The sequence below is a fragment of the Pleurodeles waltl genome, chromosome 2_2 (assembly GCF_031143425.1).
Source record: "Pleurodeles waltl isolate 20211129_DDA chromosome 2_2, aPleWal1.hap1.20221129, whole genome shotgun sequence".
In the NCBI taxonomy this organism is placed as follows: Eukaryota; Metazoa; Chordata; class Amphibia; order Caudata; family Salamandridae; genus Pleurodeles; species Pleurodeles waltl.
The window spans coordinates 208,987,065-209,013,769 of record NC_090439.1 but is presented as its reverse complement, the minus strand read 5'-3'; the positions used below and the strand labels follow the sequence as shown (position 1 = coordinate 209,013,769).

General features: G+C 44.1%; 1 protein-coding gene across 7 annotated transcripts in view; it reads left to right on the top strand.

Moving 5' to 3' along the window:
- TRIO (trio Rho guanine nucleotide exchange factor) overlaps positions 1–26,705 on the top strand; it is a 3,522,386-nt gene that overhangs the window by 365,340 nt on the left and 3,130,341 nt on the right. For all 7 annotated transcript variants that reach the window (XR_011200906.1, XM_069219639.1, XM_069219640.1 and 4 more), the window contains exons 7-8: positions 9,538–9,729; positions 20,631–20,762. Coding sequence is in view for 6 of the 7 variants with exons in the window: in XM_069219639.1 (XP_069075740.1) it covers positions 9,538–9,729; positions 20,631–20,762 (324 nt within the window). In the remaining variant the exon portion in view is untranslated. The remainder of the gene's footprint in view (positions 1–9,537; positions 9,730–20,630; positions 20,763–26,705) is intronic.

The following is a 26,705-nucleotide window of genomic DNA, read 5'->3' as shown; positions in this document are numbered from 1 at the left end:
TTCTAAACATGTAAAATAAATATATATTTGCTATAATATGATGCCGTAGCCGTGTGATAGGGCCAACATGAACCATCTATTGTTTACATTCATCTCCATCTAATTATTGACTTGAGGGTCTCTGATTAGTTGAATTGGTTGGAGCTTTTGGTGGTGAGGCTAATGTAATTCTTGCTACCATAAGTAAAGATGGAACAACCAGCTACTGTGTTAATGTTTGTTGCCTTGTAGAGGTTGCAGGCTTGCACTGAGTAACGGACGCCAGTGGATGGAGCTCATATTGGTTTTTGTTGGTTGTAAGGCAGGCTGCCAAGAATAGGCAGGCTCTGATTTCTCTGTTATGGAGAAAACCCTAAACCGTTAGGGCTTGCAATATGGTTAAGGGGGGAATAAACTGGCCAATCTACTTAGACATTCATCAAGTGTTCAAGTTGCCGTCTGGAGCGTCAGCAAATGTTAGTTGCTTGAGTTGGTTAGTTGTTACGATTATCATGGCTCTAAATTGTTATTGGAGATGGAAGACTGATTGAAATGAGTCTGCACAAAACAAAATAGTTTTATATTAACAAGCAGTGTTACGTCTAAGGTAACCCAGGAGCTATGTCTGTGCGCAGTACACAGTTGATCTCCATTAAAAATGCAATATCTAGTGGAAATAAAGAATGGAAGATCCGAGAAAGTACCACGACCGAGGGATTAAGAGAATTGCAGGTCAAGGTTCCCAGCCATAAGTGAGACCCTACCCTTATGATTCTTTAGGCTCCGTAGTAAAATCATGCACAAAATAAACAAGCTTTGGCAAAGCAAATAGGTATTGCCTATACAAAAGATATTAGCTTTGGAAATATGTTTTTGCCAATGTTATACACCAGTGTGGCTGCTTTTCAGCATGGCTGAAAGTTAGTGGTTTGTGTCGTAGGGGGAAGTGGGGGAGTCGAGTTTTGGAAAGTGGAGTTATTGGAGTAGTGTGTTGTAGAGTGGTTTAGGGTAGTAGATAGTTGTAGAGTTGAGAAGAAAAGTAGAGTTCAGTGTTACAGTGGCAGAGCGTTTAGTGGAGTGGAATAAGGTGGATTGGCGTAGGGCGGGGTGGATTGCCTTAGGGTAGATTGGTGTGGATTGACAGTAGTGGATTGGATAGGGGAAAACTGGATGGGATGGATTTGAGTAAGGTGGTTTGGAGTGGGGTGAATTGCAGTGGCTAATTGGAGCGGGGTGGATTTGGTTGGACTGGACTGTAATTGGGTGGGGTGGACAATATAGGAGTGGGTTGGGCTCGATTGGAGTCGGGTGTGCTTGATTGGTGTGGAATGGATAGATTAGATTGGAGAGAGGTGGACTGAACTGAGGTGGGTTGGATGGGATTTGAGTGGGGTGAATTGGATTTGAGTTGGGTGGATTGAATGTAGTTGGGTGGATTGAATGTAGTGGGGTGGATTGGACTGGAGTGGGTTGGACAGGAGTGCAGTGGGGTAGACTTGGGTGGGATGAGATGGAGTGGGGTGGATTGGATTTGGCTGGGGTGGATTGGAATGGAGTGTGGTGGGGTGGATTGGATTGGACGGTGGTGTGGATTGGTTTAGGATGGTATGGATTGGGGTGGATTGGACTGGGTGAGGTGGATTTGACTGGAGTTGGGTGGATTGGATTAGACTGGAGTGGGGTGGACTGGAGTGGTGGGGTGGTTTGGATTGGATTGGGTGGACTAGAGTGGGTTACATTGGAGTGGGGTAGATTAGTGTGGGGTGAATTGGATTGTGGTGGATTGGATTCGATAGGTGTGGTATGGATTGGTGTGTAGTGGATTGGATTGAGGTTGGGTGAGGTGGATTTGAGTGGGGTGTTTTTTTTGTTTTTTTTAATGGGGTGGATTCGGGTGGTTTTGATTTGGGTGGTTTTGAGTGGCATGGAATTTGATTGGGGTGGACTTCATTTGAGTTGTCTGGATTTGAGTGGACTAGATTTGAGTGGGGTGGATTGTGGTGGCTTGGACTGGAGTGAAGTGGAGTGCATTGGAATGGGGTGGATTGCACTAGAGTGGGGTGGATTGAGCTGGAGTGGAGTGGAGTGGGGTGGGCTGGAGTGGGAGGATTGGAATTGGGTGGATTAATGTGGTTTGGATTGGTGTGGAATGGATTGGAGTGGGGTGAGTTGGGTTGTGATGATTGGCGTGGGCTGGGTTTGATTGAAATGGGTTGGATTGGATTGGAGTGGGGTGGGTTGGATTGGAATGGGGTGGATTGGAGTGGGATGGATTGGTCTGAAGGGGGATAGATTGGAATGGGGTGGATTGGATTGGACTGGACTGGAGTGGGGTGGGGTGGGGTGGATTGGATTGGAGTGGGATGGGGTGTGATGAATTGGAGTGGATTGTGGTTGGGTGGAGTGGATTGGAGTAGTGTAGATTGGATTAGGGTGAATTGGTGTGAGGTCCATGGGATTGGGGTTGACTGTAATGGATTGGATGCGAGTAGGGTGAATTGGAGTGGGGCAGATTGGAATGGGTCAGACTGGAGTAATGCAGATTGTTTTGGATTGACGTGGGACAGACTGGTGTGGGCAGATTGTTTTGGATTGTAGTGGGGCAGATTGTTTTGGACTGTAGTGGTGCAGATTGTTTTGGATTGTAGTGGGGCAGATTGTTTTGGATTGTAGTGGGGCAGATTGTTTTGGATTGTAGTGGGGCAGATTGTTTTGGATTGTAGTGGGGCAGATTGTTTTGGATTGTAGTGGGGCAGATTGTTTTGGATTGTAGTGGGGCAGATTGTTTTGGATTGTAGTGGGGCAGATTGGTTTAGATTGTAGTGGGGCAGATCGGTCCCCGCCGATGCCACATCTCCCACCACCTGAAGGACCTCCACTGGCTCCCTGTGGACAAGAGGATCACCTTTAAACTTCTCACCCACGCGCACAAAGCACTACACGACGCCAGACCCGCCTACCTGAACAACAGACTCAACTTCTACGTACCCTCCCGCCAACTCCGCTCTGCCAACCTCCCCCTCGCCATCGTTCCCCGAATTCAACGCAAGACCTCCGGCGGCCGATCCTTCTCCTACCTCGCCGCCAAGACCTGGAACTCACTCCCGACCTCCCTGCGCCAGACCCAGGACCTCCTCACCTTCAGGAGACTCCTCAAGACATGGCTCTTCGACTGATAGCAGCTGCCCCCCCCCCTCAGCGCCTTGAAACCCTAACGGGTACATAGCGCGCTTTATAAATTTAGTGATTGATTGATTGATTGGATTGTAGTGGGGCAGATTGGTTTGGATTGTAGTGGGGCAGATTGGTTTGGATTGGAGGGGGGCAGATTGGTTTGGATTGGAGGGGGGCATATTGTTTTGGACTGAAGTGGGGCAGATTGGAGTGCGGCAAATTGTTTTTGGATTGAAGCGGGCCAGATTGTGTTGGATTGGAGTGGGGCAGATTGCTTTGCTTTGGAATGGGGCAGATTGGAGTGGATTGCTTTGGATTGGAATGGGGCAGATTGGAGTGGGGCAGATTGTTTTTGATTGGTGAGGGGCAGATTGTTATGGAATAGAGTGGGGTGGAAATATCGGAGTGTGGTGGATTGGATTTGGGTGAGTAGTTTAGAATGGAGTGGTATGGATTTGACTGGATTGGTTTGGGTGGATTGGATTGAGTGGGGTGGAGTCAATCAATCATAGCATTTGTAAAGTGCAGCACTACCATCCCTAAATGTATCTGGTCGCTGAGGGCGCTGTCTCTCAGTCAAAAAGGCCCGTCTTGAGTCTCTGTCTGAAGTCTGCCAGGGAGGGAGCTGTTCAGAGGTGGAGAAGCAGGCTGTTCTAGGACTTGGCTGCTGTGTAGGAGAAGGAGCGACCTCTGCTGCAGCTGCGATGGACGATGGGTGTGTGCACGAGGTTTAGCGAGGCAGAACGTATTTGTCTTGCTGGGATGTAGAAGCTCAGTTGGTGGTTGATGTAGGACAGCCCTAGGTTGTGGAGAGCCTTGTATGGGAGTGTGAGGATTTTAAATTAGCATTTCATCTAGACGGGGAGCCAGTGGAGGTTCCTAGGTGTGGGGTGACACTTCAGCGCTTGGGGACGTTGAAGTTGACTCTGACTGTGATTTTCTGTAGAGTCTGGAGTCTTTTAAGTAGCTAGGAGGACCCTCTGGTGTAGAATGTTGGCATAGTCGAGGTGGCTGGTGAGCAGGGCATGCATGACTGTCTTTCTGGTGTTGGTAGAGATCCATTTGAAGATTCGACAGAGCATATGGAGGATGTAGTAGCAGGAGGAGGCAAATTAGTTTACTTGTCGATTCATGGATAGTTGGCAGTCAAGAATGATGCTGATGTTTCATGCGTGGTCTGATGTAGAGGGTGTTGGTCTGAGTTCTGCTGGCCACCAGCTGTGGTCCCATTCGGAGGCGTTCTTCCCAAAGATCATGACTTCAGATTAGTCAATGTTTAGTTTGAGGCAGCTGTTTTTCATCCATGTTTCTTTATTGGTCATGGAGTTGCAGAAGTTGGCTTTGACATTGCTGGGGGTATTCGTGAGTGAGAGGATTAGTTGAGTGTTGTCAGCGTAGGAGACTATATTTAGATTGTAGGATCTGACGAGGTCTGCGAAGGGGGGGTCATGTAGATGTTGAACAGGGTTGGGCTGAGGGAGGCTCCTTGGGGTGTGCCACATGTGATGTTCTTGGTTGTAGAAGTGAAGCGTAGAAGGCGGATGCTCTGTGTGCAGCCTGAGAGGAATGAAGCAACCCACTTAAAGGACGTCATGTTGAATGCCTATGTTGTGGAGTCTGTTGAGGAGAGTTTGGTGGGCGATTGTAGCGAACGCTGTGGAAATGTCCAGAAGGTTCAGAGCTGCAGACTCTCCTCGGTCTAGGAGGGTCTTGATTTATCCGTGGCAACGATCAGTGCACTTGCCTTGCTGTGGTTGGCCTTGAATCCTGATTATGAGGTGTCAGAAGGTGGTTTTGTTCGAGGTAGTCGGTGAGCAGTTGGCTTTCTCGAGCACTTTGGCTGGGAAGGGGTGCAGGAAGATCAGACTGTAGTTTTTGAGGTTGCTAGGGTCAGCGGAAGGTTTCTTCAGAAGGGGTATGACCTCTGCGTGCTTCCAAGCATGAGGGAAGGTTGCAGTGGAATTGGAGGTGTTGAGGATGCAGGTTAGTTCCATGCTAATGGTGTTGGCTTTGAGGTTGAAAAGCCAGTGGGGACAGTGGTTGGTGGGTGCCCTGGAGTTTGATGGTTGACATGATGGCTGTGGTGGTCTGTGTGGTAATCGGGGACCAGGAGGTTATTGTGTGGCTGGTGTTTTCTGCTTAAGAGATGTTGTCTAGACTGGAGGTGGAGGGTTGGGGGTCGAAATTGTTGTATATTGGGGTGATCTTGCTTTGAAAGTAGTCTGAGATGGAACATATTGAGTGGGTGGATTGGTGTGGGATGAGATAGGGTGGATTGGAGTGGGGCGGATTGGATTGGAATGGGGTGGATTGTGGTGGACTGCACCATTATGTTATAGCATAATTTTGGAAATTACACATAAGAAAGAAACAGTGTCACTTAGCAGTATTTAGAACAAGATAACTCACACCTTTTGAGAACAGTGCCCATGAGCAAATACAAAAGAAAACATGAGTGCAAAGTGAGATACAGAGACTTGGTAGACTAAAAGGAAACAGTTAACAATATAAAATAAAACTTTACATTTATTTTTGTTCTGTTTGGCACATTTTTGCCACTCAAACGCCTTCTGTTAGCAGGGCGCTAAAAATTAAAAATATCAAAATAGTACCTCAATCATGTCCGGAGCAGCAGATGTGCCCTGATTAACTTGAACTAATCAGTTCTTAGTCTTTGCTCAACGGACATACACGGAAATGATGACATGCCTGCAGTGACCAATTATTAGGCTTCAAAATGGAGTGCTAAACAAGTGTAGGAAGTTGGCTCTGTATGTGCTATTTCAAAGTAAGGAATAGCATGCACAGAGTCCAAGGGTTCCCCTTAGAGGTAAAATAGTGGTAAAAATAGATAATACTAATGCTCTATTTTGTGGTAGTGTGGTCGAGCAGTAGGCTTATCCAAGGAGTAGTGTTAAGCATTTGTTGTACATACACATAGACAATAAATGAGGTACACACACTCAGAGACAAATCCAGCCAATAGGTTTTTATATAGAAAAATATCTTTTCTTAGTTTATTTTAAGAACCACAGGTTCAAATTCTACATGTAATATCTCATTCGAAAGGTATTGCAGGTAAGTACTTTAGGAACTTCAAATCATCAAAATTGCATGTATACTTTTCAAGTTATTGACAAATAGCTGTTTTAAAAGTGGACACAGTGCAATTTTCACAGTTCCTGGGGGAGGTAAGTTTTTGTTAGTTTTACCAGGTAAGTAAGTCACTTACAGGGTTCAGTTCTTGGTCCAAGGTAGCCCACCGTTGGGGGTTCAGAGCAACCCCAAAGTCACCACACCAGCAGCTCAGGGCCGGTCAGGTGCAGAGTTCAAAGTGGTGCCCAAAACACATAGGCTAGAATGGAGAGAAGGGGGTGCCCCGGTTCCGGTCTGCTTGCAGGTAAGTACCCGCGTCTTCGGAGGGTAGACCAGGGGGGTTTTGTAGGGCACCGGGGGGGACACAAGTCCACACAGAAATTTCACCCTCAGCGGCGCGGGGGCGGCCGGGTGCAGTGTAGAAACAAGCGTTGGGTTCGCAATGTTAGTCTATGAGAGATCTCGGGATCTCTTCAGCGCTGCAGGCAGGCAAGGGGGGGGTTCCTCGGGGAAACCTCCACTTGGCAAGGGAGAGGGACTCCTGGGGGTCACTTCTCCAGTGAAAGTCCGGTCCTTCAGGTCCTGGGGGCTGCGGGTGCAGGGTCTCTCCCAGGCGTCGGGACTTTAGGTTCAAAGAGTCGCGGTCAGGGGAAGCCTCGGGATTCCCTCTGCAGGCGGCGCTGTGGGGGCTCAGGGGGGACAGGTTTTGGTACTCACAGTATCAGAGTAGTCCTGGGGTCCCTCCTGAGGTGTTGGATCGCCACCAGCCGAGTCGGGGTCGCCGGGTGCAGTGTTGCAAGTCTCACGCTTCTTGCGGGGAGCTTGCAGGGTTCTTTAAAGCTGCTGGAAACAAAGTTGCAGCTTTTCTTGGAGCAGGTCCGCTGTCCTCGGGAGTTTCTTGTCTTTTCGAAGCAGGGGCAGTCCTCAGAGGATGTCGAGGTCGCTGGTCCCTTTGGAAGGCGCCGCTGGAGCAGGATCTTTGGAAGGCAGGAGACAGGCCGGTGAGTTTCTGGAGCCAAGGCAGTTGTCGTCTTCTGGTCTTCCGCTGCAGGGGTTTTCAGCTAGGCAGTCCTTCTTCTTGTAGTTGCAGGAATCTAATTTTCTAGGGTTCAGGGTAGCCCTTAAATACTAAATTTAAGGGCGTGTTTAGGTCTGGGGGGTTAGTAGCCAATGGCTACTAGCCCTGAGGGTGGGTACACCCTCTTTGTGCCTCCTCCCAAGGGGAGGGGGTCACAATCCTAACCCTATTGGGGGAATCCTCCATCTGCAAGATGGAGGATTTCTAAAAGTTAGAGTCACTTCAGCTCAGGACACCTTAGGGGCTGTCCGGACTGGCCAGTGACTCCTCCTTGTTTTTCTCATTATTTTCTCCGGCCTTGCCGCCAAAAGTGGGGCCTGGCCGGAGGGGGCGGGCAACTCCACTAGCTGGAGTGTCCGGCTGGGTTGGCACAAAGGAGGTGAGCCTTTGAGGCTCACCGCCAGGTGTGACAATTCCTGCCTGGGGGAGGTGTTAGCATCTCCACCCAGTGCAGGCTTTGTTACTGGCCTCAGAGTGACAAAGGCACTCTCCCCATGGGGCCAGCAACATGTCTCGGTTTGTGGCAGGCTGCTAAAACTAGTCAGCCTACACAGATAGTCGGTTAAGTTTCAGGGGGCACCTCTAAGGTGCCCTCTGTGGTGTATTTTACAATAAAATGTACACTGGCATCAGTGTGCATTTATTGTGCTGAGAAGTTTGATACCAAACTTCCCAGTTTTCAGTGTAGCCATTATGGTGCTGTGGAGTTCGTGTTTGACAGACTCCCAGACCATATACTCTTATGGCTACCCTGCACTTACAATGTCTAAGGTTTTGTTTAGACACTGTAGGGGTACCATGCTCATGCACTGGTACCCTCACCTATGGTATAGTGCACCCTGCCTTAGGGCTGTAAGGCCTGCTAGAGGGGTGTCTTACCTATACTGCATAGGCAGTGAGAGGCTGGCATGGCACCCTGAGGGGAGTGCCATGTCGACTTACTCGTTTTGTCCTCACTAGCACACACAAGCTGGCAAGCAGTGTGTCTGTGCTGAGTGAGAGGTCTCCAGGGTGGCATAAGACATGCTGCAGCCCTTAGAGACCTTCCTTGGCATCAGGGCCCTTGGTACTAGAAGTACCAGTTACAAGGGACTTATCTGGATGCCAGGGTCTGCCAATTGTGGATACAAAAGTACAGGTTAGGGAAAGAACACTGGTGCTGGGGCCTGGTTAGCAGGCCTCAGCACACTTTCAATTGTAAACATAGCATCAGCAAAGGCAAAAAGTCAGGGGGCAACCATGCCAAGGAGGCATTTCCTTACAACAAGCGATCAAATGTTAAGCAACAGGTCGGCTTCAAGCCCTATTCTGTTTACAAGAGTGTCCCGCAAGTGGGACGCGTGTGTTAGTGCATGCTATTGCAGGCTTGGAGGCATAACTTCAGGGGGCTGTTTGGAGTGTTAAACCCTCCTCATATATCTATCTTCTGATGAATTGTTGGGTACATGTGCTTTCAGTCGGATATAGTGAGGTGTCTTTCGGTCTTCATCTGGGAGTTTTTCATGCACCCACTGACAAAAACAAACACTATCTCATCTCTGTTTTAAAAGTCCTCAAAATGTTGGTAATTTTATAAAATGTTGTGTTTCTCTCACTTAGTACTCCTACCAATCCTCATTCCTCTCCCTTTTCACTGCTCATTAAGTCCCTTACATGCTCCCTGTTTCGCCTGTAGTGTATTTTAATATTGTATGCTAGCATGATTGGTGGGAAATCTGAAGCTCACTTCCCACTCCCTCCCACATTTTACTGACCAAGCTACGCCCCTGCGCAGGCTTGATCCCAAGGGTGTCTCACAAGAGAGACGTATGTGCTACAGATCGCAGGGTCGACCGTAAAAAGGACATGCTAGTGCATGGGATTGCAGTCTCCGTGCTGGGAGAATACTGTAGGTGCTTACCTACCTCGTGGATAAAAAATGCATCACCCTCGAACGTGGGTTAAGCAAACAGTACTAATAAATAATTGATTGAAGCTTAACTGTTGCCACTAAATATTTGTAAACAACAAATAAATATTTTATCATTTTATTTGTGAAATGAAAGTAAAGAGACAATTTGTAAAATTGACTTTGGCAAGACTGAGAGAAACTGCTAGGGACTCCCTGTAGCTGGATTTATAATTTTGAAACTGAATATTCAGTTATTTCAAATACATGTGGCTCCATTCAATTAAAATTGTTTATATTTTCACTTTTTTCTCTTTGCCAGAATGTGTATGTCAATATAAACCGAATCATGTCGGTAGCCAATCGTCTTGTTGAATCTGGACACTATGCCTCTCAGCAGATCGAACAGATTTCCAGTCATTTGGAGCAAGAGTGGAAAGCGTTTGCCGCTGCACTTGATGAACGAAGCACTTTATTGGAAATGTCTGCCGTGTTCCACCAGAAAGCAGAGCAGGTTAGTATGCTGATGAACTTGTGACCTAGGGAGGTTTCTAAATATTATGGTTTTTATCTTGGTTTGTCATTTCCAAATATGGTGTGTGCCAATGACGTAATCATTGAGCCATTCTGCGATGTGCCTTTTCTCCCGATAAGTCATTTTAGCACAAAAAGCCCTGCATTTCCACCCTGTATAATTCATCCCGAAATTGGCTAGATTTGGCTGAATTATTTTTTAAGACTCGGGGCCAACTTGACATTTGAGTGTCTCTGTTTTTGTCACATCTCTGAAAAGCTCTGTGTGATAACTATGGCAGGTAAATCTCTGTAATTAATACAAAAGTTAATTTCTTATTCCTAGTCGTTTGTTTTCTGTTGCTGACTTGTCTAAAAATGGTTCACAAACCTTTGATCTCAGGAGTATTTGCAGAATGTGCCTGGGTGTTGAGAGTTGAGTAATGGTTTGTAATGAATACTTATAACTGCAGATTCCTCAACTTCAGAATATCCCCTGGTTTCAGACGGCATCCAGACGATTTTTCAGCATAGCCCCTCTGCTCCGCCCTAGAAGTGGTGATTGTAGCCATATATAGGTGCCACCCAGGCGTGCTCATTGGTTCCTTTCTTTCTGGGTCTTCGTATGTGGATCTGCAGCTAGCTCATACTTTTTGTCAGTCGACAAGTTTTATTCTTCATGAAGTGAAATGTCACCACCTTTAACCACAGGATTGAAACTTTGTAGGGATTGTCGCAAACAAACGTCTGTGACAGCACTTCATGAGATGTGCCTCTAGTGTCTGTTTAGGCTCGTACTCCCAGTTGTGTGGGGAGTGTGTGTTATGATTAATCAGAATGTGTCATGCTGAGAAGTCACAAGAATGTCAAGGTGCTCCATGGTCTCTCTTCTGGACCTACTGAGGAACTGATGCTGCAACAGATATCAATGCACCACAAGTTTTTGGGTCAGGTGGCAATGATGCAAAAAATTGAGGCATTTAAAGAGGCCATGCTTTATATTTTTGTCAAATTATTGGTTCCTTCTGGTGCACCTTCGGGCCCCATTGATCTGCAGAGGCCTCCAGCCAGTTTACTGCCGGCAGGCTCCCCTTGGCAACAGCTGTGCCTCATAAACACACTTCAGGTTTAGCTCTGACACTAGTCTAAATTTCAGACCTGGTTCCGTGGTCCTGCAGCGTTTCGTCCTCGTTGATGCCGGTACCAATGCCTCAGATGCTCGAGAAGGACATCAAGCCCATAGTTCAATCAGATGATAAATCCATTCCTACCTCAGTCAGAATCCCTCAAGAGTTTAGTTCTTATATGCCCAGCCCAAAATCCTTCTGATTAAGACAAGACAATGCCTTTGCCTAGAGGCCGCCCTTCAGTACTCCAACAACTGTTAGGGTTGGTATTAGAGTTTCATCTGAAGTTGAATTTACTACTTTCTTCAATTGAAGTAAAGACTAACTTCCTCGCAGAGTTCCTGCAACCCAGATAGGCTTCCTCAGAACCTCTATTGCCATTTAATGAAGCCCTTACTGGTACCCACTTGGAGAAAGCCTTGTTCGTGGCACCAACAGACAAGTGGCTGACATAGTGCCATACTTCAGCTTCTTAGGTCCTTGCCTTTCTCATGCAGAATCCTCTGCTGGCAAGCCTAGTGGTACAGGCCTCCACCAGCAGAGTTAAAACCAATTATTTGCCTGTGATCCTACTAGATTTGGAGTCGATGTTTAATAAAAAAAAAATCATGATGGGGTTGATGACATCTACCCCCAGCCAAAGTGGAGGAGGTCAGGGAACTGAAGCAGATTCAGATCTGAGATTCAGGATAGCACCTCTGGAGTCATCTGGAGAGAATGTGCTAAACTCAGACAACCAACGGAATAGATTATGGGAGGAATTAATAGAAATAAAAACATCACTCTCCAAGGTCTGAGTTATGGGAAGTCTATTCTGAATCTCTTGTATTTTGGTGTGGGAGAAACTGGCCAGTTGTTGACACCACACAGCTGGTGGAGTTTTAATTCGGTGGCATGCAACTGGATCCGAAAAGTCTTTCATAATCTTAAAAATCTCTCTAGATTTATTTCTTGCCCTTGCTGTCCTTCCTTCATAGTACTCTCTCTTAGTAGTTTATCAGAGTTGTGTAATTCTTCAGCACCTTTCTTAAATAAAGTACCTAATTGCTGAAAGTAGGCCAAAATCATTCCTCTTTTTACAAAGAAAAGTGTGGACCAGGTATCTCTGGTAACTGTAGACCCATTTTGCTGCTTCCGGCACCCTCTAAACGTTTGGAAGCATTTGTGAATCGCCAGCTCTCAAACTATATTGAGACTAACAGATTATTATATCCTAGCCAATCTTGCTTCAGGTCAAGTTACAGTACAGAGACTAACCTTTTGGGAGTCTCTAAACTGATTAAAGGTACCAATGATGCTGGTAGTAGTAGTAAGGTTGTCTAGTATTGTTAGACCTGTCCGCAGCATTGACACAGTTCCACGTACTAGGCTGCTGGCCAGCTTTCAAGAGATTGGCATTAGGGACGATGCCTGGAAGTGGCTGAAATTCTTCCCGGAAGACAGGAGTCTGGAAGCTTGGTTACCCCCTTACTCTTTGGGCAGTCAAAGTGTCTTCCCTTAGCCCCCCACCATTTAACATCTATATGTCTCTCCTTGCTGATTTGATGGAATCTTTTGGGATTAAGGTAACCTCCTACGCTGATAATACACAGATTATCTTTCACTTTGGTAAGGGGTACCAATCGAACAGAATGCTATTCAGTCTTCCTATAAGAGAGCATTTCACCCAACATTTTCGCAATTTGCACTGGCTTCCCATATACAAGCAGATTTTGTTTAAGAGCTCTCTGTTAACACCCAGAGCATTGAAGCCCGTGTCGACTTAACCTCAAGGATTTCTTATTATAATACTGCGAGAAACTTGCATTCTGCCAGTATCCATTTGACCATGATTCTAAGGGTTCTGTCTTTCTTTGGAACTGCGCCTGATAGATGTGGAAGATTCTTACATGAAAAAGCTTAGGACGCAGCTTTTCGTTCAGTAGCTAGCTTCCATTCTTTTTCATGTGCGAATCACCGCAAAGCGTCAGGACACGCTCTAGAGCAGCCGTGTGCTCAATAAAATCCTGTACACATAAGTGTTTGGGAAGGGGATTGTTTTTCATTTTTTCCCCAAGTGGGCCAGATCCCAAGGGCGTTGCAAAAAACTAGGGCTTGGCCACAGTGTTCCTGCTCCTTGAGCTCATCAATTGCCCTGGGGACTGCCACCTTCCAAGGGCACCGCACATTATGTATGTGGGGGGCCTGCGTGGCTCACCCCCACGCCAGGGGACACTGCGTCTCTGAGCAGTAATTGTTTATGTATGTGGATGGGCCTGCTCTCGCCTCATGGACCGCCATCTTCCCCGGGCTAAAGTTAAATGAATGTGGGGGGCCGACACTGTCCCTCAACGTCAAAGGGACAAACACCTCTCTAGGCAAATGTTGTTAAATGGGAACTGTTATCTCTATAATTCCGCTTTCAGCAAGTGGGAGCTGTCAAACAGCTTCCGTTTGCTGAAAGTGGAGCTAAACGAATGTGGGGGCCCCACGTGCGTCCCCCGCATTCCCAGAGACTGCCACCTCCCTGGGGCAAATGTAGGAAAATGAATGCAGGGGCCCGTGCGGCCTACCCACACCCTAGGGATTACCACCTCCCCAGGGCTCCAATAACCTGATGTACGGGATCCATCACAGACCCCCGGCCCCAGGGATCACCACCTCACTGGGGCTACAATGAAACGATGGAGGGGGGCTGCGCAGCCCCCCTCGTGGAGCTATTGATGGCTCTGGAGATCACAGCCCCCCAGGGCCGGCTCCTGCTACCTCCTGAGTCAGTGCCCCCCACCCTCCTATCCCCCCCAGTAGGTAGCTGTTTGCTTTTGCTTGGCGGGAACTGACCACTCCTACCAACCAAACAAAAGCAAGCATATCTCCGCTTTCAGCAAGTGGGAGCTGTCAAACAGCTCTCTCTTGCTGAAAGTGGATGTTTCATATCTTTTCCTGCCCACAAATATGCATGCAGGGAAAGGGAAGAAAACATTGCTCCTGCAGGAGACAGGAGTTGATTGGGACCAGAGGGGCCCTGAGGTCCCCCAAAAATATAAAATAAAAGTAATTATTTTCAAGGTAGAACTGCAAATCAGCAGTTTCACCATGAAAATTATCATTATCTGATGAAGAGGCTCAAGGAACAATGACAAGGTTAAAGATACACAACATTATTGGAGACATTACCTTGGCATCCTTTATGCAGCTGTAGTGTAGGTGATGCACTATACATTTAACCCACAAGGTAGCACTTAATAATTAGCCTGTAGAAAGTATTCCATTTGGGTAGACATTTTGCACAAAAGGGTGGCTCTTCTTGAGTAAATACGCAGGGCAGGATTCATTCTGGCACAATGCACATTTTACAGTAATTGAACCTCATTGGTAAGAACTTACAGATCTGCAGGTGCTGAAGTTGAAGCTCCATTTCTGTAAGGTACTAATCATCCTAATTTCTTGGACATAGTCAGGGCAAAGCAAGTGTTTTTTTCTCCTCATTTCCACCTTGAAAGGTTATCTGCAATAATTGATGGAGGTGTTTGCATCCTTGCCTTTTTCGAGAGCAATATTTCATGTAGTGACTGTGACAAGTGGGTTTTTTCTTGTGAAATACTGCTGAGACCCAACCCCGCCGTGCATAGCCAAAGGCTGCGCGCAACGCGGGGATGGGTGTCTATGGGGGAGGGTTGGCCATAGGCCAGGCCCTGTGGCCGACCACTGCTGTGCACGGCCAAAGGTCATGCATGCGTGTGGTTGAATTAACGTAAAGTAATTACATTTACTTTACATAAAAAAAAAAAAAAAACAGAAATTCACTCAAATCAAAGGTTCAGAGATGTTATAGTTAGGTAATAGAATTCAGTAAAATGTAAAAATGCACGTAAAAAACAAAGATTAAAGGGATGTTCTAGTTAGGCTTTAATTTTAAACATACAGAACCATAGAACTTCAGCTGTTACTGAGTTATCTCAAATAACTATAACTTGTGCCCTGTGGTAATTTTAACTTGTGCCCTCGCCATGCACTGCTAGTTACCCCGCAGATTGCAGCACTCATATCTTTGATAGCATCTTTGAGTATATCAATGTAATATTTTCAGTAACATTTTTGCTGAAAAAACTGTGCATGGCGGGGGGCGCAAGTTATAGTTAGTTAATGTGTGGTAAAGACTTGGTGGTAAAGCGATTCCAAGCATGTGGTAAAGGCATTTGTTGTGATGTCAATCAACCATGGTGAGTGAGGAACTTGGGGAAGGTGTGTGCTGCATTTAATGTGGGTCGATTAGCATTTAATTAATTTTCAAATTAGAATTGCACCACCTGCCATGGCACATCCAATATTACATGATGGTTCTTTTCAGACTATGTGAGATGCCCAGCTAGTGCCGCTCTGGGTAACCACTGCAACATAACGTTGCCTGTATAGTGTGGCCTACTGCTACATCCTAGCCATTATACAACATGTTCATAGCAGAAAGTTGGCTCACCACACCACAAAACTAGCCCACACACTGACCTGTCAAAAAGGAGTTTCTTGCACTGCTAAACTACCCTGTAGGTTAGTCCAGTGACCTAAATGATTGGGTCTCCGTAGACAGACCTCTAGCCCAGTGGTTCCCAACCTGTGCTCCGGGGACCCCTGGGGGTTCGCAAAGCCTCCTCAGGGGTCCGTGTAAGTTTAGAAAATATAATAATATGATCAGATTACGTACCCAGCTTTCAGTAATGACTCACTGGGGGGTTCTCAGATTCCAATAATAATTCAGTGGGGGTCCCCGGGTTCCAGTACTGATAAAGTGGGGGTCCACAGAAGTCAAAAGGTTGGGAACCACTGCTCTAGCCTATGAACTACAGATGAACCCTTAATCAAAGTTCCGCCACCCTTTTGGATATATATATATATATATATATATATATATATATATATATATATATATATATATTGCCATTCAGAGCAAATCCAACAGATTACCCTTTAAAAATGGTTTCTACTAAAAGAGAAAACTCCTTGGAACACAGTTATATGAAACTGGGTTGCCTCTGTTTTCTTTTAGAATCCAGGACATGGTTGTGGTACATTTTGTGACCTCATGTTGTTAATTTTTGACAGCTGAGACTGTTTGGGGAACTGGGGTGAAGTCTGAGAACTGTCTGAGCATTCTGCACCAATGTAAGCTACGTGGGTGGATTCTGCCTCCTTCCGGTGGTACTGTATTCCTTGCTCGCTTCAAGTTCCGAAAGATTTAGGTTTTGAGTATCTCTTCTGAATAGTTGGGCTGTAACAAGATTTCTGGAAGGACAAACAAACAATTTCTATTAAAAAAAACATGTTATTTAAAATCTGTAGACCCTTGATTGGAAAAATCTGCGGGTTTCAGGACTGCCTTACAGGGATTTAAAATCCAACAACACCCCAACTTTCAAAGAAGACCGAAAGTTCTGAAAGGTAAGGTCAGCCAGCAACACATGAGAGCGACTTGATGCTAACTGCACTGTGTCAATTACTGGTATTACATAATGCTTTTAATTGTTTAATAACAAGACTGCAGCAGTGGTAAACACTGAGAATGTTTGCAGGTTATATACTATAAGAAATTACAAAAACGTTTGCCTGAGAAGCAGAAATCAACGGATGGTGGCTGTTGACAATTACCTTCCTCAGAACTAGGAGATCGATGTGGGTGGACCCTAGTGCCCTCTGGTGGCAGCTGCTGTTGCATAGAGGACAGTGATGTGTAGTGTAGTGGCGTACAGTGTAGTGGTATAGGGTGAAGTGACGTCGAGTGCAGTGTGGTAGGCAGTAAAAGCATAGAGTGGGGTGGCATAGCATGGAATGGCGTGGAGTGTGTTAATTGAAACAGACGTATTGTGAAAATGTGTGAAGGGATGTAGATGTAATGTGGCAGGAATATACTTTGAGATGCAAAATGGTAACTTTTGGTAGTATGTGTGACAAGCGTAAGTAGTGTTAAAGTTGTAACTTTAAAAAAAAAAAACATATATATGGTATGGTGGTATGTTGGTGGTATACTGCAGTACATGTGGATGAAAAGTCAGTATGCGATTGGCTAACAGCTGTGGTTACCAAAGGTAAAAGGAAGGCATGTAGTTTTTATCACTGCTTTACTTCATTCTGCATCTCAATGTTTTCTGTGTTAGGGTCTGTGGTATAGTTAAGTATTAGGTTTTATTGTTGTTCACTAGCTAGTACCACTTTATTTAAGTGGTAATAGGTATAGAATCATATTTATCATTTTCTATATATTTTATAGTAATGTGGCAATTTGTCGTTATTACTGCGCTACACTGTAGAATTTCTTGTGCATATTTAAATGTTAAAAATCGAAAATACACACTAGTACACTGTTTGAAAGATATCATGTATTTCAGTGTATTTTTTACATATTTATATTTGTTTAAATGTATTTGAAATACATCTGTAGTCCCAAGGCAGTACTACCACACTGTACATTTTTTTAAAATATATAGTAATGTGTAAATATTTTTTTCCCTAGCTATTACCGCTTTACTGAAGTTGTAATAGGTAGGGGAGAAAAACAAGCTACCACTTAACTACATCTGAAGGCATATCTGAACACAGCCAAACTACCTAAAACAGCATGACTGCCTTTAACTTTTGTAAAGGCAGTTACCAACTAATCACCCAATGACTTGTCATTGATATGTACCATGGCACTTCCGCGAAATACCTCAACAACACTTACCACTTTGTTAAAATGCCTTATAACTTAAGAAATACCCTACTTACCCGTAGTACCCAAAAGTATAATTTTCACACCATAATGTCTAATCTTTGATGTAAATCAGTTAAAAACAAAAAGTCTGTGTACAATACATTAGGATCAAAACCTGTTTTGGGACCCCCTTTTTTCTTTGTCCTACACCATCACCCTAATCTCCTAATCACCGCAAAACTTTGCATCATCCTCCAATGCAGAAGAAAGAATAGGTCTGTGAAATTTCATGGAGATACGTGAAATGGCCTCAAAGTTATTAAGGGGTTAAATTCTCAGAAAGTCCTATCTCTTGTAACCCTTATTCTAACTACAGAGTTGCTACTGCCACTCTGTAATTAAGTAGAATCAGTGCCCAGGAGAGGCCATGTTGTGATAGTTGAGTAAGTCTTTGCTGATGTTGATGAGAAAGTGATCTCTTTAACCGGACTACACCTGGAAACAACCCAGGAGGCTATTTGCTTCCAGGTGGGAGGGTATTTGGTAAGCAACAACTATTTCTAGTATCTTAGCAACATGTTGTGGGCTGGAGATAAGCCATTTAGTGGAAACATTTACTGAGTCAGCAGCACATTTCTTTAGGATGGGGTTCTGATTGAATGGTAGAGGAATGATGCTTAAGAGAAGGTAAAATTTACGAGGCTGGTGAATAGAGTTTGAGAATTAAGCCCAGAAAGAACACTTTACCATCAAAGCTATCCAAAGAATAATATTTCTTGGAAGAGTTTAGCTTTTTTGGTAATATTTCTTGAGGAGCAACTGCTAAATCAAAGTAGGACTGCAAATGTTAGATAGTGGAGGTTGAGGGCCTAACCCCGAATCCTGTGGGGTGGCAGTGGTTGTGCAAGCCCTTATTGTCGCAGACGTCTGCTGAGGCGCAGGATGTTGTGGTGGGGGACACAGTCACCTTGTAGATGGAGTACAGTTCTTTGTAGTTTCAATTGTAAAGGTAGGAGTGAAAGTAATACTTCTTTACTTTGGCACATGCAGATTTGTAGCCTCTGTAGTGAGCATGGCAGACTTACACTTTGAAGCTAATTCGGTTTTATGTATTTTCAGTGCTTGACATTTCAAGTGGATGGAGTTATCTATATAACATTTGTTAAAATTCATGGGGCCATGTTTAGATAAGTAGAATAGAGCCAGATTAGTCATTTACTTGTTTGCTTTGGATTGCAGGTGAGCAAGGATACTTGCAGGAGATGCCCAGTAGGGATCAGGCATTTAGAGGGTAATTAGTTAAGTTGGCTGTATTTTGGAATGAGGTGAGTTAGGGAACTTTGTGGGATGGTGTACGTGATAATTTTCAATATAGAATTTGATTTGAAAACAGTTAGTGTAGGAGAGCTACTGATACGTGTTTTGCTGGATCCCAGATCCCAGGGAAGAGGCCAAGACTATAGCTTAAGTCCTAAGTAGGTTTTTGAGCAACTTTGTAAAGTTGACTCTTAAGTAATAATCCATCAATAGGCAACTAATGGGTCATCAGCCAGATGCTCAGGTCAGCGAAAAGTAGAGCTCAATTGGTAATGGTTGAAGTGTGATGGTCAGGATAACTGAATGAAACGAATCATGGCATTTCTTGGTTGGGAAGCATGAATATTCATTAAATAACATATATGTATTTGTATATGTGGTATTTACATTGCACCAACCAAGCTCAAAAGCATTGCATAGGGTTCAAGAACAAGGCAGAGGTATCTAGTTTCTAAGATTAGAAGTGGATTGTTAGTACATCACAATGTAGTGTTCTTTAATATGTAAATTGTCATTCTAGTTATTTAGTAGTCTTCTTGACAAACTTAGTAAGTCAATTCAGTATATATGTTAACTCTTGAAAGCTTGCTTAATGCCCTTTTCTAATACATGTATCTCAAGCTTCTGCATGCCTTTGCATCAAAACAAAAATGGCCTATGAGTTCTCTCTTCATACAGGTTGGGTGTAATTCCATTCATCTTCTATTGTATGCCCCTCCTTATTCAGTGTGTTCGGCGTGTTGACGTTTCTAAGAATAAAAAAAAAAAAAATGCCTATGAAAATCTTACCTTTATGACTTCATTTCAAATGCTGCGTCATTATCACTAACAATATTTTGCAGATTGTTAAAAAGATTAGTTTTTTGTTGGTATGTCAAATTTTAACCCTATCCACCTGGATGGGGAAACGTTTGAGGTGTGCAAAAACATGTTAAAATCCTTATAACTTTAAAGTGGTTAGATAAATCTGTAACAAGCGTGGCAGCCAGTTAGCAATTTACACAGTTAAACTAGTGCAGGTATATAAGGTTTAATGAAGATCTAATTGGGGTTAGGGGACGTATAAAGTGGAGATCAAATATTTTTCATTTACTAATAACTTAGGCACCATTTGGATCTGCATAAAATATGACTGTAACTGAGCTTAGTTATCCTACTCTTGGTTTTCTCAGTTTCGTGCATGTCCACGGGCAGATTTCAAGATGAGGTTAAAGAAGTGTTTATTTATTAATAAATCTAGAACTGTTTGATGAATTGGCACACAAGATGCAGATGTTTTGATAGTTTTGCTTTCTTTTGCTTATGCTGCGTTTTGAGCCGATCCATGTGGAGGGTGAATAGACATCATTAGTTCATACTTTGTAAGGTAATAGAAGAGGTGGTAGTTAGGATCTGGCTTGGGACTCGAGATGAAGGCAGCCACTTATCTTGAGGATTTTGTTACTTTTTATTTTTTTATGGTAAAACAGCGGTTAACATATTAGACAACGTTAACTCAATTTCAACTTTAGCTTTCTTACGGAATATATATATATATATATATATATATATATACATATATATATATAAAATCAAACATCATGCAGTTCTAAATTGATGCTTTTATTGATTTTACTGATCTACATCCGGTGTTATTTTTTTCTTACAAATGAAACCTTCTCTATAAAACAGGTTTTGGTTATGTACATAAATAAACTGCCTGTGGCCAGTACCTTGGCAGATTATAGGATTTATAGTTATGTATGCCAGCTGTTTTTGTATTATTCTTGGTTAACATTTGTTTTTACATTCTAGTACATGAACAATGTGGATTCTTGGTGCAAAGCCTGTGGTGAGATTGAACTCCCCTCCGAGCTTCAGGATTTAGAAGATGCAATACATAATCATCAAGGAATATATGAGCACATCACTGTGGCATATTCAGAGGTATTTATTTTTTTGTGAATATTCAAAATGACCTTCAAAAGTTTTGACCATAATAAATTGGTAATAGATCAGTTCAACTCCAGTTGTTATTGAGATATTTCTAAATTGCAGTAAGCCTAGATGCAACACAATTCGCTTCTACCTTAGATTACGCTACATCTTTTGGAAGAGTTTGACCGTGTTAAATATGTAGACTGTTATAGGCCTTGGGTGCGTACTCTGGAGTGTTGACAGTTGTATACTCTCATCAGTGGCTAGATAGGCATGTGGTGTCTATTGTTTATGTATTAATTGGTCTTCTCCAGTGCTTCATCACCCGGAAGTATATTGGCGCTGTACAGGTAAACCAATTACATACCATTGGATATATCATCAACCTTCAGTGGACAGTAAAAAAAAAAAAAAAAAGAATAAAAGATAAGGTGTATCCAGAGGGATGACTCACTTGCCCCCTCCCACCTCTACCCTTAGCAGATGTAATTTATGAGGATAGTGGAACTTTTCATGTTCAAGAGGGCAGATTTCACCAATGCACCATACCACTTTTTGTTTTTTGCGCTTTCTTAAAAATCATTTCTTTAAGTACACAGAATGAGAATAAATGAATTATTTCTGCTGTTTTGAGTAATTAAACGATTTTAGCTGTTATATGAGTGTGTGTGGAAACCTGAGTTACAAGGTGAGATAAAGATTGCATGCATAATTTCTAGGTGCAATCTTAATTTTAATATCTCGTAATTACTAATTAGATTTTTTTTTAATATCCTTCCAATGCAAACACAGATTAACGTTTTTAGTTAATGGTAAAATCTACTACAGAACTGAAGTCCTCACTCCTTAAGAAGGTGTGGAGTGATTGTAGACTTAATGCAGCATGCTGTCAGAGTGGTTGTGTGTCATCTGCTTCCTGCCATCATATTCAGGCCTCCATTCTTCCTCTTTGTGTATCACAGCGATCCCTTAGAGCAAACCAGTGATTATACCAATCCCCTACTTGGTAGCATCACTTATTTAATTATTTTTAATGTTCTCCACCTCTCTGTGAGAGGGTATAACTTATAGGACAGAAAGGTTTGAATATGTTCTTTACATTTTGACCTGTCATGCATTGCAGACCATGCGATAAATCTTCTGTACTGATATCTTTATTGGAATTCTTAAAGCTTGACAGCCGAGGCAACTGTTCACCGTTGAAACTCTGACCGTACAATGCGTTCAATTTCCATGCACTTGCTGGCTATGTCTGCTTTGGCCTTCTAAAAGTTAAACATTATTTTCATTTCCAGTTACTAATATTGTCATTTGATTGAATTTGGTTTTAAATGAAACCATATTTGTTTCCACATTAACAATTTTGTGCAATATTTTCAATGGCTTTCACCATCTTCTCTACCTTCTTAAAGTTGAATGTCATCCTTTTCCTAGAATAGTTGCTTTGCAGAGCCTTCCTGGTGTGGGTTGTGCTGGCACTGGACTAGTGTCTGCATTTTAAACCCAGTTGAGCAACTTACCTGCTTGGAGAGGGCACTGTAGATTGAGGTTTACCCATTTCTCTTTAGCTAGTATGCACATGTATTTTTCCTATGTATGTTGTACGTCTAGCACAGATCATGTTAGAGGAAGTAAGTAGTCTGCTTACACTGGTTTATTCAACTTGAATGTGGGCTCAGACACAAAGCCCTATTCAGTGATGGTACACTTATATGAGCCTATCCCCGAAACATAATCTAGAGAGCATTCGATAAGGTATTTTATCGCACCTCATCCACAGCCAGCTCTGGACTCGCTGTCCCTTTCACAGTGCTCATTAGGAAATTCCAGCCTATCATTCCAGAGCACTCTAGCATCAATAATACAATAGCAGCAAAGTGCCAAGCTAGACACCAAATATGGGACTTCAACCCATGTCAGAATTAAATCTCGATTTCCCAGCTGTATCTGTAACTTAAAATTCCAGACTTTCGCTGCTAGTCTACCTGTCCACCACAGCTGCTTCAGCTGCACTATTTGTTATATCTTTAATGCCCGCCTTCCTGATTGCATGTGATTCTGAATAGCCTTTAAAGTCTCTTAGATCTGGACTCAAATATTCATAAATCTTCTCTGCCACTAAGGGTACTGTTTTTCCAAGCACCCCCACCTGTATTCAAATCCTGGTAACAGGGGCGGCTGCTGCTAGGAAGGGCTGGTGAGGGAGCGGGGTGGAAGATGATAAATAAAAAAAATAACAAATAAGTTACCTGCTGCCTCTGTCGCCTCAATGCTTCTGCCTTGCTCCCCTTCCAACCCAATCCAGACACTTCTCTCATGCTGTTACACAGCATGACAGAAGGGCTGGGATTGGCCTGAGTGGGCTGAAATGCAGCTAAATGAGGTAGTGGGAGCCTGGGATTGGTCTCCACCCAGATGTGCAACACAGCCATATGGAGAGTTATAAGTGCGCATGCCAGTTTGGCCGGCCTCAGATGGCTGGCCAAACCGACATGCACACTTAGAGTGCACATAGCACTTGTCTGCCTGCCCCCCCCAACCCCTCACCCCCCACCCAACAAACCCTGCTGACGTGGAGGATGCTGGCCCGCCTGCCCTAAGTGGAAAAATAACATTATATTAAAATGGTTTTATCATCATTTTATTTTTCTGCTTCCTTTCAGCATCGGGCCACCCCTGCCTGGTAACAATGTTGCTTAAATCCTAGTGTCAAAAGGGATCACACTCTCGCCTCATGACTAAGCCACTGTCCTTTAACTCAGGCTGTCACGACAATAGGCCCTAGTTTGTCACATATGCCCAATATGAATTAGAAAATTTGGCAGGCCCTCCAAAGCATCCACAGAAAGAAGGTCAACGGATGGCTTTAAAGCTGATGAATGTCGCCTAAACATGAGGAAGGTGGGAAGTGCTTAATGACAGTTAAATAAATTATTGAAATCTGCCTGAAGCAGCTGCGGGAGAATCAAAAGCAGGATACAGTGAAATCTGCATTCTCAAGAAATGGTTGTTACGCCACAGGGATGAAGCTGTCAATAGTGCAGAAGGGGGACTATAATTTATTTAACTACCGAACCAGGGTATGGGTGACCATCTCCCTTTCTTGCCACAGGCACATTTACTACACCAGTGCTAAGCCCAGGGTTTATTTTCATAGTGATTTACAATGATTCATAAAGTAATTGAAGTTAGTGATCTACCTGACTTCGAGGTGATTGGCTGCCAACCGAAGTTCAAGCACTTTAACTTCAAGCATATTTTGTCCGTCCTCAGATCGTTAATGTCTGCTTTGTCTGATCACTTACTTAGGATGCCACTGATCTGTAGCAAAATCCAATTTCACGAATCAGGCCATTATATACTCTGCTTATAGGTATGTCAGGATTGTTATGTGAAATCTAGTGGGAAATGTTTCTTGTTAATACCATAAACCCAAAAATACAACTACTTTTCTTTCTAACCTAGTTCTGCTTAGTTTTATACTCATCCCAACTAATCTTGAGCATTGTATTCTTATTTCTTTATTATGTTTGGGGTCTTGTTTAAGTCCAACAATGATTGCTGCAAAAAATGTATAGTTTTCGAAAGATATTGATCACATACATATAAGCTGCTAGTAGACTTCTTTGTAATCTCACCTTGTGAGAACTTTGCCCCACCCCCTTGTTCTGAGTGCACATTGATTTTTTATGAGATAAAAATGCAGTTGTGAAATTGTACTTGTAGTAAATAGACCCTAAGTGTGATGTCTTGCTTCCTTCCATTCAGCACTCACCGCTCATTTTTGGAAAGACTGGAACCTACTATCAGTTTTCAATTGTCATGACTGGATTTCTTTTTAAGTGATTCTCTAGTGTAGGAGCTTTTTGCCTTTCAGTGTAGGGATGTCAAAAAATTGGCATTTTACCATTGACTATTGTCCCATTTGTGTGTTGTCCATTTGCAGACCATTGAAATCAGGTAGTCAAGACCAACAGTGTTAAATAACGTCAAGCTCAATTAATTTTCCCACAATGGTTTAGGCTGGTAATTGAAACCAAAACACTAGAGCATTGTCAACTATATTGAGCCATTTGATTTTTAAAACTCTAGTGATGCATGCTTTTTGAGATTTTACTCACTTCCTGGCTTCTTTTAAAAAATTTATCTATTCATGCAACATAGTTATTAAACCATAATAAAATACAAATTTGTTACTTGGGAAATATTTTTTTCTTATTTGGTTTTAGTACCTTAAAGTATGTGCAAATGTTTGGGTGTTGCTAAAATGGAGGACGGAATGGACACTCCTTGAAAGAGCTCAATTCTCAGCTCATTAAAAATTCTCCTTATCTACTCCATTAGCCTGCTGCAGTGACCCCATTCTGCCTGCAATGTCCGTACTATCATCTTCGGAGCTGCAATGTGCTGGAAATAAGGCTGGGGTGCTGCATTAAGGGGCAGTTGCTGGTGGTAAGGTGCAGAACTGATGGCACCTTTGGCCACTTGGAGCTGGGCTAGGATTGGAGCCATCCCTGAGGCTGCTGTACAGAGCATGACAGGAGCTGAGACCTGCACTAGGTTCTGGTCTACTCTTTGGTTCCTCCACCCCCCACCGAGTTTCTACAACACCTGGAACCAGAGAGGGTGCCCTACCCACCCACAAGGCCCTGCTGCCCATACGTTGCGAGACTCCGAGGGGCAACGTCCATTTAAATGCACCTGGTGGCCTGAAACAGGGACATGGCTGATGGCAATGATGATGGCAGGGCGGCCATGGTAATCCCACAGGAACAGACAATTCACTGAGTAATTGGAGGTGACGTGAAACAGTGAGGCGCTGCGCTGAGATCCAGTGACACCGGGCACACGGTTCTGCTATTCTTTGCTACGGCAGGAGACCCAGCTACTTTCAGAGGCAAGAAGTGATTTAGGGAATCAACCCATCACCCTTATAGGTGAGACTTTTTGTTACAGCACCCCTGGACTCCCACATGCCCCAGCCAGGGCGATACTAAAAGGATTGAGGCCCCCCTGGATGCAGAGGCTGTGTAGATGAACTGCTGTGCGTGCTTGGGAGGGGCACTAACTTGACCTTCCCCTGCCACCTACCTGCTGCTGCACCCCGACAAATGGATAGAGGCCATCCAGTCATTGGCTGGTGCGCCACCTTATCTCCCTGGACTCACTTGGAGCTACGCTTTTGAACATTGGGAGCAGTATCAGTAGTGAATCATTAGCCCTGGGGTTGCTGACCCACAACAACCCCCCCCCGACTGAGGATCCCCCGGGGGTGGGGTTGAAGAAAGATTATGCTTCCCAGATCATAGCCTGCAGATTCATTCTGCAGGATGACACCTAATTAGTGACCACAGCTGACAGTCCAGGAGTAAAGTGTGGAAAGCCCCCCCCCCCCTTTGGTGTACTGCTGCCTGTTCTGTGAAGATACCTGGCTCAAGGTTGGGGACCTGTGCCCTAGACATGGGTAAAGATGGGCAGCAGAGGGGTGCCTAACAAACCAAAATGTACCAATTCACAGCCCCGGGGGCGGGCTCAGCTATCAACCTCCCGCGGTGCAATGGTGGTGCCCATCCACAGAAAACTAAAGGACCCACAGGAGGCCAAATACTCACCATGATTGAGTCCTGCAGTACGATAGTGCAGGCAAAACTTGAGGCAGTCTCCTAAGATGTTGGACTGCTGAGGGTGGACTTCTGTAAAGTGGTGGAACGCTTGTTGGCGACAGAGCAATAATGTCCCAAGCTTCAAGAAGTGGTAACCTTCCTCCGGACTTAAGTGACATCTTTGGTGGCCAGGATGGCCGAGCTTGAAGCTAGGGCCGAAGATGATGAAGGGTAAGCGTGTCGCTGCAATTTGCGTTTTGTGGGGTTCTTGGAGAAAGTAGAGGGCCGAGCTCTGGAACTGTTCCTTCAACGCTGGATACAAGAGATGATCCCCTCAGCTCAATTATCC